General features: G+C 47.4%; 1 protein-coding gene across 4 annotated transcripts in view; it reads right to left on the bottom strand.

The window, feature by feature from the left end:
• The window catches only part of LOC106565466 (low-density lipoprotein receptor-related protein 1), a 179971-nt gene that overhangs the window by 70057 nt on the left and 96954 nt on the right, over positions 1-12960 (bottom strand). For all 4 annotated transcript variants that reach the window (XM_014132681.3, XM_082959228.1, XM_014132682.3 and 1 more), the window contains exons 8-19: positions 9611-9833; positions 8176-8365; positions 7905-8048; positions 6407-6643; positions 6025-6205; positions 4328-4550; positions 3939-4128; positions 2329-2454; positions 1618-1758; positions 985-1110; positions 412-528; positions 81-161 (exon numbers count right to left, since the gene is read on the bottom strand). In XM_014132681.3, coding sequence (XP_013988156.1) covers positions 81-161; positions 412-528; positions 985-1110; positions 1618-1758; positions 2329-2454; positions 3939-4128; positions 4328-4550; positions 6025-6205; positions 6407-6643; positions 7905-8048; positions 8176-8365; positions 9611-9833 — 1979 coding nt within the window. The remainder of the gene's footprint in view (positions 1-80; positions 162-411; positions 529-984; positions 1111-1617; positions 1759-2328; positions 2455-3938; positions 4129-4327; positions 4551-6024; positions 6206-6406; positions 6644-7904; positions 8049-8175; positions 8366-9610; positions 9834-12960) is intronic.

The following is a 12960-nucleotide window of genomic DNA, read 5'->3' as shown; positions in this document are numbered from 1 at the left end:
ACGAATCAGTGATAAAGCTGGTGATGACTAGAGATGCACACGCAGTAGGAGAACGAGGAAGACGAAGGAGAGACACTCACCATTGTCACAGCGCCAGTTGATGTTGATGCAGCGTCCGTTATTGCAGGTGAACTGGGTGAGAGGGAAACAGGTGGGGTAGGCTGGATGGAGAGAGAGAATGAGAGAGAGAAAATGGAAGACAGAGTGCTTCGTGTCATTAGAAAAAACACAGTAACAGTAACTTACGACTTTACTAGCTATGACCATGATAGTTCCCGGCCGCACTACGAGCCTGGGTTTCAGTGATATGGGTATTGTGTTTTGTCTTTTCTGAGGAAGATTTATTTTCTGTGTGTTAAAGCATAAGAGAAAGATAAGGGTCAAGGATCAAAGGTGAGGCAGGTGAACTACCACATGACGCAGGCTCGTCAGAGCGGTCCCCACAGTCATCGTCCAGGTCACATGTCCAGGAGATGGGGATACAGCGACCGCTGGCACACGAGTACTGGTTGGGGGGGCAGGTGCGTGCTGAAATGGTAGGAGTGTGGGGGGGGGGCATTGAGATTAATAAACAGTTATCCTCAGGAGAACGACTCCAATAGGATGTTATTAGATTGCCCTTTGAAATGTTACAACAGGAGTTGGATTCATGGGAAATGACAAATAGCATTTTGAGGATCTCTAGAGCATTCGGTGGATCCAGTCCATGTACACTGGGCTAAGCTGAGGGAAAGGTCAGCCCTAAACAACCATTGTCTGAACGATGTGTACAACAGAGAGAGAGAGAAAAGAAAGAGACGGCAAAATAGAAAAACAAAGAGCGAGAAAGAGAGAAAAGAATGTGTACAGAATATGTGTGCGAGTGTGTGTGTGTGTGTGTGTGTGTGTGTGTGTGTGTGTGTGTGTGTGTGTGTGTGTGTTGTGTGCGCATCTGCGAGTGTGAGCGTGTACATCTGTGAGGGTGAGCGTGTGTGAGCGTCCTACCAGAGCAGGTGGTGTTGGACTCATCCTCGTCATTGCCACAGTCGTTGTCTCCGTCACACAGCCAGCGCAGAGGGATACAGCGGTTATTCTGACACTTAAACCTGTCGGTCGGACAGGTGTGCTGGTCTGGAGGGGGAGAGAGGGAGGGATGGAGGACGAGAAAGGAGAGGGGGATGGAGGCAGGGAGGGGAGAGAAGGAGGGATGGATGGATTGAAGAAGGATAGAAGGGGGATAGCAGAGGTACAGAGTGTAAGAGGGCACAGACAGACACAGACAGACACACTCTCTGGCTACGCTACTGGAGCCTGTCTGCACTCTGACCACAGACAGACAGAGAGAGCTTTTCCAGACTCACCAACATTCCCACATTCCTTCACACACACACACACACACACACACACGCGCGCGCGCGCGCGCACACACACACACACACACTCCTGCAGGCATGTGCAAATACAAACTCCACATAAACACACAAAGTCTGTCGTTTCTCAATTCATTCTGGCATCAACAGACTGTCAAATTGAAATACGGAAAGGCCATCTGTCTCCAGCTGCACAGAGACCAAAGGAAAGGTAGCTGATCTAAAAATCACTGTGTGTGTGTGTCTGTATGCACGTGTGCGCACTCACGGCAGAGCTCGGGGGCCTCGTCGCTGTTGTCCAGACAGTCATTGTCACCGTCGCACTTCCATCGCTCCTGGATACAGCGGTTGTTCTTACAGGCAAACTCCCCTGGCTGACACTGAGGAGGAGGGATGTAGGTGGGGTTGACTGGAGGGAGAGGGGGAGAGAGGGACAGGGGAAGAGATAGACATGGAAAGAGAGAAGTTGAACGTTTAAATAACACATTTCACCTACAGAAGTGTAATGAGTGGAGCGGGACTAGCTAATAGACTGTCACATCAGCAGCCAAAAACAAATACAAACCCTGTCAAAGCAGTGAGTCAACACGAGTCCAGTGTGTGTGTGTGTGTGTGTGTGTGTGTGTGTGTGTGTGTGTGTGTGTCAAGCCTACTGTCAGCCCCTAATCCGCCCCCCCTCTCCACACCCCTGTGCTGACTGCTCCATGCGTGAGAGGGATTTCTATTTGCATTCTATACACATTTGTTCTCTCTTCCCCTCTCACAGACACATACACTTTGACAGTTCAACTTTGAAATACACTTTTATTCTAGGCTAATCTCTATAAACCCTGACGTCGGTAGCATGTGATAAAATTCCCTTCCACACGAGTTATCACACACACACGGGCACGCGCACATGCGCACACATTGTGGGAGTTTTGAATTGAGTGTAAACTCCTGGTCTCCTATAGGTGGCCCTTGCTCCCTGACCTCTCACCTTTACAGCTGGTGTTGTCTTTGTCATCTAGTAGCTGGTCCTCTGCACAGGCACACTGTCTCCCATCAGGGATGGCCAGACACAGACTACTGCAGCCCCCGTTATTCACACGACACGCATTAGAACCTGCACACAGACAGACAGACAGACAGACAGACAGACAGACAGACAGACAGACAGACAGACAGACAGACAGACAGACAGACAGACAGACAGACAGACAGACAGACAGACAGACAGACAGAGACAGACAGAGACAGACAGAGACAGACAGAGACAGACAGAGACAGACAGACAGACAGACAGACAGACAGACAGAGAGAGAGAGAGACAGACAGATGGGCGGGCGGGTGGTTATAAACACACAGATTAGTGTCTGAATATAAGGGTTTGTGCATGCAATGCATGTGTATCGGAGATACTTTGTTGAAGATCCTTTGGCAGCGATTACAGCCTTGAGTCTTCTTGGGTATGATGCTACAAGCTTGGCACACCTGTATTTGGGGGTGTGCCAAATACAGGTGTGCATGTCAAGGACATTCAGAGACTTGGCTGTGTCCTTAGGGTCGTTGTCCTGTTGGAAGGTGAACCTTCACCCCAGTCAGAGGTCCTTAGCGGTCTGGAACAGGTTTTCATCAAGGATCTTTCTGTACTTTGCTCTGTTCGTCTCCCAGTCCCTGCCACTGAAAAACATCCCCACATGATGCGGCCACCACCATGCTTCACTGTAGGGATGGAGCCAGGTTTCTTCCACAGGTGACACTTGGCTGCAGAGATGGTTCTGGAAGGTTCTCCCATCTCCACAGAGGAAGTCTGGAGCTCTGTCAGAGGGATCATCAGGTCACCTCCCTAACCAAGGCCCTTCTCCCCTGATTACTCAGTTTGGCTGAGCGGCCAGCTATAGGAAAAGTCTTGGTTGTTCCAAACTTCTTCCATTTAAGAATGATGGAGGCCACTGTTCTTGGGGACCTTCAATGCTGCAGACATTTTTTGGTACCCTTCCCCAGATCTATACCTCGACACAATCCTGTCTCGGAGCTCTACGGACAATTCCTTCGACCTCATGGCTTGGTTTTTGCTCTGACATGCACTTTCAACTGTGGGACCTTATATAGACAGGTGTGTGCCTTTCCAAATCATGTCCAATCAATTGAATTTACCACAGGTGAAGTTGTAGAAACATCTCAAGGATGATCAATGGAAACTGGATGCATCGGAGCTCAATTTCGAGTCTCATAGCAAAGGGTCTGAATACTTACGTAAATAAGCTATTTCTGTTTTATTTATTTTTATTATAAATTTGCAAAAATGTCTATAAACATCTTCACTTTGTCATTATGGGGTATTGTGTGTCGATTGATAAGAAAAATAAATATTGAATCCATTTTAGAATAAGGCTGTAATGTAACAAAACGTGGAAAAAGTCAAAGGGTCTGAATCTTTCCGAATGCACTGTATCTCAAGTTACAACTTAGACCTAGCTGCGGATCTGTCATCTGATATGAGAATGGCAGCGCTAACAAAAATTTATGAATGGGGGGGTGAGTGATTGGATAGACAGATGGATGGATGGAGTTGTGGCTGGCTGGACAGAGTGTAGTGTCCTGTACCTTGCTGCTGCTGGGCGTCATACATGCGGATCTCGAAGATGGGCGGCCGTTCATTGCGGAGCAGGGTGACGGTCCTGGTGACCTGGTCCAGTTTGTAGATGCTGCCGCTGCGGTACTCGTTCCAGAACAGGAAGTGTTTGTAGTGACACAGGCCGAAGGCGTGGTTCAACTCCTGACCCTCGTATACCGTCTGATAGGAACAGCACAACACAAGGTCATATTCATTAGTGCACACCGTAGCAAAACGTTTTGCAACTGAAACACAGGTATTGTCAATGTCTGACCTTGAGTTCAGTGTTGTTGAGGTGGTCATAGTAGGGTTAGGGTTAGGGTTAGGGTTGGGGTTAGGGTTAGGGTCAGGTTAAGCACCAGTAACCAGTCTGACTGACCTTGCGTTCAGTGTTGTTAATGTAGACCATCTCGATGCGGTCATAGTATGCGTCCACCCAGTACAGAATGCCCTGTGGGATGTCCAGACTCAGTCCATTGGGCCACAGGACCGTCTTACTGGTCAGGAACACGTTCCTGTTAGAACCATCCATCCAGGCCCGCTCAATCTTCCCTCTCTTACTCTCCTTGGGATCTTCCTCCCAGTCTGTCCAGTACATCCACCTTGGAAGAGAGAGAGGGGTGGGTGAGCAGGGTGTGTGTGTGTATCCGTCTGTGTGTTTTGGTCCGTTGTGACTGGACAATTCTGCCCCAGCTGACATCTGATCGAGTAGCATTCTATAGGACGTCCCCTAGCCACCCCCACAGTGAAGGGTCCCCTAGTCAGGCTGTCAATATACTGACTAATGACATTCTCTCCAGATTGGAGCTGTCTGTCAAAGCCCCTGATAGATGGACACCATAGGACTATCGATCCAGCCAGCCGGCCACCACTATGACCAAGTCCAATATCGGCTGTTAAACAACTCATTATGTAACACCAGACTCTCCTCATCACACTGTAGTATGAGTGACCGTCTGTCTCAATCAATTTCTCCCTCCCCCTCTCCTTTCCTATCCCCCTTTGAGACTCATTCCCTCTACCGGTCTCTACCTCGCATCTTCACCTCTCCTTCCCCCATTCTCTCTATTCCTCCCTACTTCTACCTCGGGTTCGATCCATCTCACTCTCCTCTCGCTCCTCCACCCCGTCTCTCCTCGTCTCCCTCGCTCTTCCCTATTTCTCTGGCGCTCTCTGGCTGGCTGATTGATTACAGGTCTCAGTGGGGGTGAGTGCTTCTCCAGGAGAGTGTGTGGACGCACGTCTCTCTGTCACGGCCAATCTAGAGTGTGTTTGTGTGTGTGTGTGTATTGCTCTAGGGAGCGGGCCAGGTGAGGGTACATCAATATGAAGAGTCACACACAGATTAAGACTGCTCGGAGAGAGAACCCCGGGAGCCCACTACACTGTAGCTCAGTTGGTGGAGCATGGCGCTTGCGACCCCAGGGCAGTGGGTTTGATTCCAGGGACCACCCATAAGTAAATGCATGCACGCATGACTAAGTCGCTTTGGATAAATGCGTCTGCTAAATGTCATATTATAAACTGGGTAGTTTGTCTCCTGGATGCCGAGGTATACCAGACATTTTACTGGTCTAATGACATTGGTAACCAGTTTATAATAACAATAAGGCACCTCTGGGGTTTGTGGTATATGTCTTATTGCTTAATTATATCGCACTCGCGCACACACACACACACACACACACACACACACACACACACACACACACACACACACACACACACACACACACACACACACACACACACACACACACACACACACACCCCCAGGGTCAACTTTCCAATCATCTCCCAGCCACATCACACACACATGGGAGAGGCTCATTAGAATATCAAAAGAATCTATTAAGAAGCAGAGGGAATCAAATACTCCCAACACACATACACACATTCTGAATTAAATGAAAACCTACCGCCTCCCACAAAACAACTTTTACCTAACCTCTCCCACACATCCAACCCACAAACTTTAAAGCTGCATCTCAACAGTTTAAAGACCAATCTGAAACCACTATCTTTCCTTTCATCTTTCTCCCACCATCCCTCCCTCTCTCTCTCTCCGTCTCTTACCCGTGCAAGGGGTCCACTACGATGGCGCGGGGGTGGGTCATCTTGCCATCGATGAGAGTCTTGCGAGTCTGGGAAGCCTTCTCCAGCCTGGCCACACTGATGGTCTTCTTGGGCCCATCGTCTGTCCAGTACAGGTTATCAGCCATCCAGTCCACCGCTATCCCCTCCACTGTATGGATCCCTGGAACACAGAGGAATAGGTGAGAGGCCAGTCGCCCTTTTATACACAACAAAACTGGACAAACGGAGCTAAAATGTCCACCTCTACCCTCACAAGAGCACCTGACAAGGAGCTATCAGTATTTTGGAGCCAAAATGGCCACTACTCCCTATTACAGTAATGATTCCCGAAAATGGCCAACATGGAGGGCAGTTACCATACCTTCCTTCAGAATGGTGTCCCTTTCTGTACCGTCGATCTTCTGGCGGCCGATGAGGTAGCTGGTGGCGTCGGCGAAATATATGAAGTCACTCTCTGAGTGGAAGTCAAGGGCTCTGGGGTTCATCAGGTTCTCTATAGGGATCATGTACTCATCTGGGACCTTAGCATTCATGTCCATCCCTCTGATGACCCCTGGACGACCTTTACCGTACACCAGAAACAGCTCATGCTCCGGCTCTGAGAAACAGCATGGGAGATAGAGAGGACTTACTGGGTATGTATTCATAAATCATCTCAGAGTAAGAATGTTGATCTAGGATCAGCCATCCCCCTGTCCATGTAATCTTATTCATTATGATCTAAACAACCAAAAACTGATCCTAGATCAGCACTTTGAGATGCTTTATGAATAGGGGCTTTTGACTGTAAACTTATTATAAACACATATCTAGTTAGCTTCTCTCTAGCGAGTCTGCCCAACCTGAGAGGTAGCTTCTAAAAAGGATTTCAAATCACACTACAATGCTATGACAGACAGACAACATGGGACCAGGAGGAGGAGAGCATTGGTGAGGCCTTTGGTTGTTTAATGAGATCCACAGGATTCCAATCCCTTCCAATATTCCCCGGCTTTCTTAAATCTTGCGACCGATTGCTTCTCAGAAAATAATTCCCAATTGAAGTGCTGACACTAAATAACACCGCCCCCATATCATTTGCATTATTTAAAACAGACAGAAACGGTGCAAGAGCAGCATAATCCCGTCAACCTAATGAGAATGTAAGCGATTTTCAAATCATTCAAATGAACAAGCGGGAGTTCCGTATGGCATGGCGGACGGGATAGGCTTCTGTTGAATCAATCTACCGTGGTGTGGTTATCAAGGCCACCAAAGGGTTATAGTCTAGAAACAGATCAATATGTGCTTGCTTTCATATCCTCACAGAATATTAATACACACCTCGCGGGCAAAGTGAATCAATCAGGGATGTTGTTGCAACTCACATGATGCAGCATACAAAAGTAGTTAACGGGAGAAAAGCCTGGTTAATACATGCACATTAAGGGTGTCCCAGACCTTAGCTCAGGGGCATGCGGTTTTCCTGACTCAACCTTCACTGCCCTTGGCACAGGTTCAATCACAGAATCGATCTATGCCTCTGGTTTAAAGTTACAGTGGGGCTTCGGGCATGTAGACATTGATTAGGGAGGTTGGCTGTCAATGCCAGGTGAGTCAGAGGATTTCTACTGCTCAGACATGAGATTTAGCTGCTCAAAGAGATTGGCTGTGATATCATCTGTGCCGTCGACTATAGTATGTAGGAATGGGTTGGCTGGGTTGTTTTATCTCAGAGCAGATGTAACTCAGCATCTTAAAGCGGATTGGCTTGGGTTGTAAAAGTGGCTAACAGATAATTGCCTGTGTTATGGAGTATCTGAGAGGTGATTGGCTGTGCTGTGGAGTACCTGAGACGAGATTGGCTGTGTGGTACTTACTCTTGCAGGACTTCCCGTCACTCCCCAGGCTGAAGCCGGAGCGACAGCGGCAGGTACGGGTCTTGTGGCTGTTCCCCAGCAGACAGATATCAGAGCAGCCTCCTGCCTTCCCAAACTGGTCTGGCTCACATGCATGGCTTCGCACTGGAGGAGAGGACCTTTTTTACTATTCAAATGAATGTCAACTATACCACTATGTCTGTGGGTTCAATATAGAATTGATTTGACAATATGCCCAGCATAAAATACAGAACCCTATAACAACAGTTACCTGGGGGCTGGCGTCTCTGGTGGTACACGTGCAGGGCTCCTCCCTTGTCGACGCGGGTCACCACCTGGTAGTCAGAGCTGTTGAAGCGGTTCACTCTGATCACACTGGTCTTAGGCTGCATGTTGGCGTTGTCCGAGTTAGTGGCATACAGGTAGTTCTCAAACACTGTCAGACCGTACAGGTGCTCAATCTGACAGAGAGGGTGGGAAGAGGGAGGGAGGGAGAGAGAGAGAGCGAGAGAATAAGGGAGGGAAGAGAAAAAAAAGAGGGGGAGGGAGAGAGAATGAGTGACGCAAAACCCCCAAAAAGTCACAATACAGCATTCCCCTTCACACTCATTCACTCAGTGTGTACGAACCCAACCGCAAAGGTGCTTCAGAATTCTAAACATCCTTCGCATGACACAGGGCTCCATTTTATTTAATGCACTCTAACACGCCTAAACAAACACACATTCATCCGTGAGAAGAAAGCCAGGCTTACTGTCCCAATAAACAGCACTAACGTCACATAGACGTTGGCGGCCCATCAGTGTTTCAGATCAGAGCTGCTAGCGTCCATTAAGATGAGGCAGGGCAGGGATAAACACAGATGCTCTCTGCAATGCAGCCCATACCACACCATCAATAACCGTCCATGGACTTTAAACTGCTGCTGATGGCTATCTGGCACACACACACACACGAAGGGGCTTTGTGTGTGTGTCTGTGTGTGTGTGTATGTGTGTACACATGTCTCTGCCCCCAGGCCCAGTGAGTAAATGAAGGCTATTACTTGTGCAGACAGAGACAGCTAGCGCTAAAAGCCCTGCTAACAGGTTTAAAAGGCGCTTGGCCACGCCAGCCGCGGCACCGTCCAGAACTCAGCCTCACCTCCTACTAATCAACACTCTAATGAAAAGGCTACTGTCCACCCCCTGCTCTCTGGCCATAGCTCACCGGTCTACAAACTACTACAACAGCAGGGGAGAAAGGATCCTCACAGGAGAGAAAAACACAGGAAGCTCTACATAGATTTACACACAATATGGGGGGCACTTGGTATTAGTGCCAAGTATTTACCTTGCATTTAAGATTAAACTGCTTGGATAACTATGAATGTAAAATGTTCACAGCTCCTTACGCTACATAAAGATGTCCATCTGCTCTACACAACATTAACAACAATCTGCAACATTCCACAATGTTAAACCCACTTAACTGATCCCTTCCAGAACTCTGAAGTATGCTAGCGTCCAGACAGTCGCAGGCTGATGAGCTCACAAGCAGGCCCTGAATGATAGTGTGTCTGTTGCCCTCGATGTCCTTGTATGTATGTATGTATGTATGTATGTATGTATGTATGTATGTATGTATGTATGTATGTATGTATGTATGTATGTATGTATGTATGTATGTATGTATGTATGTATGTATGTATGCATGCATGTCCTCACCAGCAGGCCCTGTATGATGGTGTGTCTGTTCTTGCCTTCGTAGTCCACCACCTCTATGTAGTCCAGGTAGGCATCGGCCCAGTAGACCAGCCTGCTGACCAGGTCCAGGGTGATACCGTGGGGGAACACAATCTTGCTGTCCACCAGCTTAGTCCGGTTCTGACCATCCATGTCACAACGCTCCACCTTGGGGATCTGACCGTAGTCTGTGAAGAACACTTTACTGTGGAAGAAGAATAGGGGAGGGAGATGATTATAGACAAGAATTCTAGATTCTATTTTATTCCAAACTTATTTTTGCAGGTAAGTTAACTGAGCATGAGGATGTATTCATTTCCAGCAACAACCCAGAGAAGAGTTGCGGGAGAGGAGAGACAGCTGTTTGACAGTGATTGACTGGTGAATTGATACATGTAGGGGAAACTTGGCTCTGTATTTGAATACCCCTTATTACCTTCATTAGGTTTTATATGGAGGAATAGTTGAGTGTGGTAACAGTTTGTCCAGCAACAACCTAGGGACACCTCCTGGGCCTAACTAGAACATTTGATATTCTATTATGTCTTGTTCCTTAAAGCTTGTTTACCGTGCCTCTCACTGGTTCCTAAACAGGAGGAAACTATCAAACTGTCTTGGACATGCTCTCGGAAAGGCCCCGGTGCACAACTGAGCAAGAGGACAAGTACATTAGAGTGTCTAGTTTGAGAAACAGACGCCTCAAGTCCTCAACTGGCAGCTTCATTAAATAGTACCCACAAAACACCAGTCTCAATGTCAACAGCGACTCCGGGATGCTGGCCTTCTAGGCAGAGTTGCAAAGTAAAAGCCATATCTCAGACTGGCCAATAAAAATAAATGATTAAGATGGGCAAAAGAACACAGACACTCGACAGAGGAACTCTGCCTAGAAGGCCAGCATCCCGGAGTCACCTCTTCACTGTTGACGTTGAGACTAGTACACAGCATTGTACGAGATCTTCAGTTTCTTGCCAATTTCTCGCATGAAATAGCCTTCATTTCTCAGAACAAGAATAGATTGACGAGTTTCAGAAGAAAGTTCTTTGTTTCTGGTCATTTTGAGCCTGTAATCGAACCCACAAATGCTGATGCTCCAGATACTCAACTAGTCTAAAGAAGGCCAGTTTAATTGCTTCTTTAATCAGCACTACAGTTTGCAGCTGTGATAACATAATTGCAAAAAGGTTTTCTAATGATCAATTAGCCTTTTAAAATTATAAACTTGGATTAGCTAACACAACGTGCCATTGGAACACAGGAGTGATGGTTGCTGAATATGGGCCTCTGTACGCCTATGTAGATATTCCATATATACACTGCTCAAAAAAATAAAGGGAACACTAAAATAACACATCCTAGATCTGAATGAATGAAATAATCTTATTAAATACTTTTTTCTTTACATAGTTGAATGTGCTGACAACAAAATCACACAAAAATAATCAATGGAAATCCAATTTATCCACCCATGGAGGTCTGGATTTGGAGTCACACTCAAAATTAAAGTGGAAAACCACACTACAGGCTGATCCAACTTTGATGTAATGTCCTTAAAACAAGTCAAAATGAGGCTCAGTAGTGTGTGTGGCCTCCACGTGCCTGTATGATCTCCCTACAACGCCTGGGCATGCTCCTGATGAGGTGGCGGATGGTCTCCTGAGGGATCTCCTCCCAGACCTGGACTAAAGCATCCTCCAACTCCTGGACAGTCTGTGGTGCAACTTGGCGTTGGTGGATGGAGCGAGACATGATGTCCCAGATGTGCTCAATTGGATTCAGGTCTGGGGAACGGGCGGGCCAGTCCATAGCATCAATTCCTTCCTCTTGCAGGAACTGCTGACACACTCCAGCCACATGAGGTCTAGCATTGTCTTGCATTAGGAGGAACTCAGGGCCAACCGCACCAGCATATGGTCTCACAAGGGGTCTGAGGATCTCATCTCGGTACCTAATGGCAGTCAGGCTACTTCTGGCGAGCACATGGAGGGCTGTGCAGCCCCCCAAAGAAATGCCACCCCACACCATGACTGACCCACCGCCAAACCGGTCATGCTGGAGGATGATGCAGGCAGCAGAACGTTCTCCACGGCGTCTCCAGACTCTGTCATGTCTGTCACATGTGCTCAGTGTGAACCTGCTTTCATCTGTGAAGAGCACAGGGCGCCAGTGGCGAATTTGCCAATCTTGGTGTTCTCTGGCAAATGCCAAACGTCCTGCACGGTGTTGGGCTGTAAGCACAACCCCTACCTGTGGATGTCGGGCCCTCATACCACCCTCATGGAGTCTGTTTCTGACCGTTTGAGCAGACACATGCACATTTGTGGCCTGCTGGAGGTCATTTTGCAGGGCTCTGGCAGTGCTCCTCCTGCTCCTCCTTGCACAAAGGCGGAGGTGTCGGTCCTGCTGCTGGGTTGTTGCCCTCCTACGGCCTCCTCTACGTCTCCTGATGTACTGGCCTGTCTCCTGGTAGCGCCTCCATGCTCTGGACACTACGCTGATAGACACAGCAAACCTTCTTGCCACAGCTCGCATTGATGTGCCATCCTGGATGAGCTGCACTACCTGAGCCACTTGTGTGGGTTGTAGACTCCGTCTCATGCTACCACTAGAGTGAAAGCACCGCCAGCATTCAAAAGTGACCAAAACATCAGCCAGGAAGCATAGGAACTGAGAAGTGGTCTGTGGTCACCACCTGCAGAACCACTCCTTTATTGGGGGTGTCTTGCTAATTGCCTATAATTTCCACCTGTTGTCTATTCCATTTGCACAACAGCATGTGAAATTTATTGTCAATCAGTGTTGCTTCCTAAGTGGACAGTTTGATTTCACAGAAGTGTGATTGACTTGGAGTTACATTGTGTTGTTTAAGTGTTCCCTTTATTTTTTTGAGCAGTATATATATATATAATATACACACACTGTTGAAGTCGGAAGTTTACATACACTTAGGTTAGCGTCATTAAAACTCGTTTTTAAACCACTCCACAAATGTCTTGTTAACAAACTATAGTTTTGGCAAGTCGGTTAGGACATCTACTTTGTGCATGACACAATACTTTTTTCCAACAATTGTTTACAGACAGATTATTTCACTTATAATTCACTGTATCACAATTCCAGTGGGTCAAAGGTTTACATACACTAAGTTGACTGTGCCTTTAAACAGCTTGGAATATTCCATAAAAGGATGTCATTGCTCTAGAAGCTTCTGATAGGCGAATTTACATAATTTGAGTCAATTGGAGGTGTACCTGTGGATGTATTTCAAGGCCTACCATCAAACTCTGTGCCTCTTTGCTTGACATCATGGGAAAATCAAAAGAAATCAGCCA

The sequence above is a fragment of the Salmo salar genome, chromosome 12, assembly GCF_965601325.2.
Source record: "Salmo salar chromosome 12, fSalSal1, whole genome shotgun sequence".
NCBI classification, from domain to species: Eukaryota; Metazoa; Chordata; class Actinopteri; order Salmoniformes; family Salmonidae; genus Salmo; species Salmo salar.
This window is presented reverse-complemented; position numbering and strand designations above follow the sequence as displayed.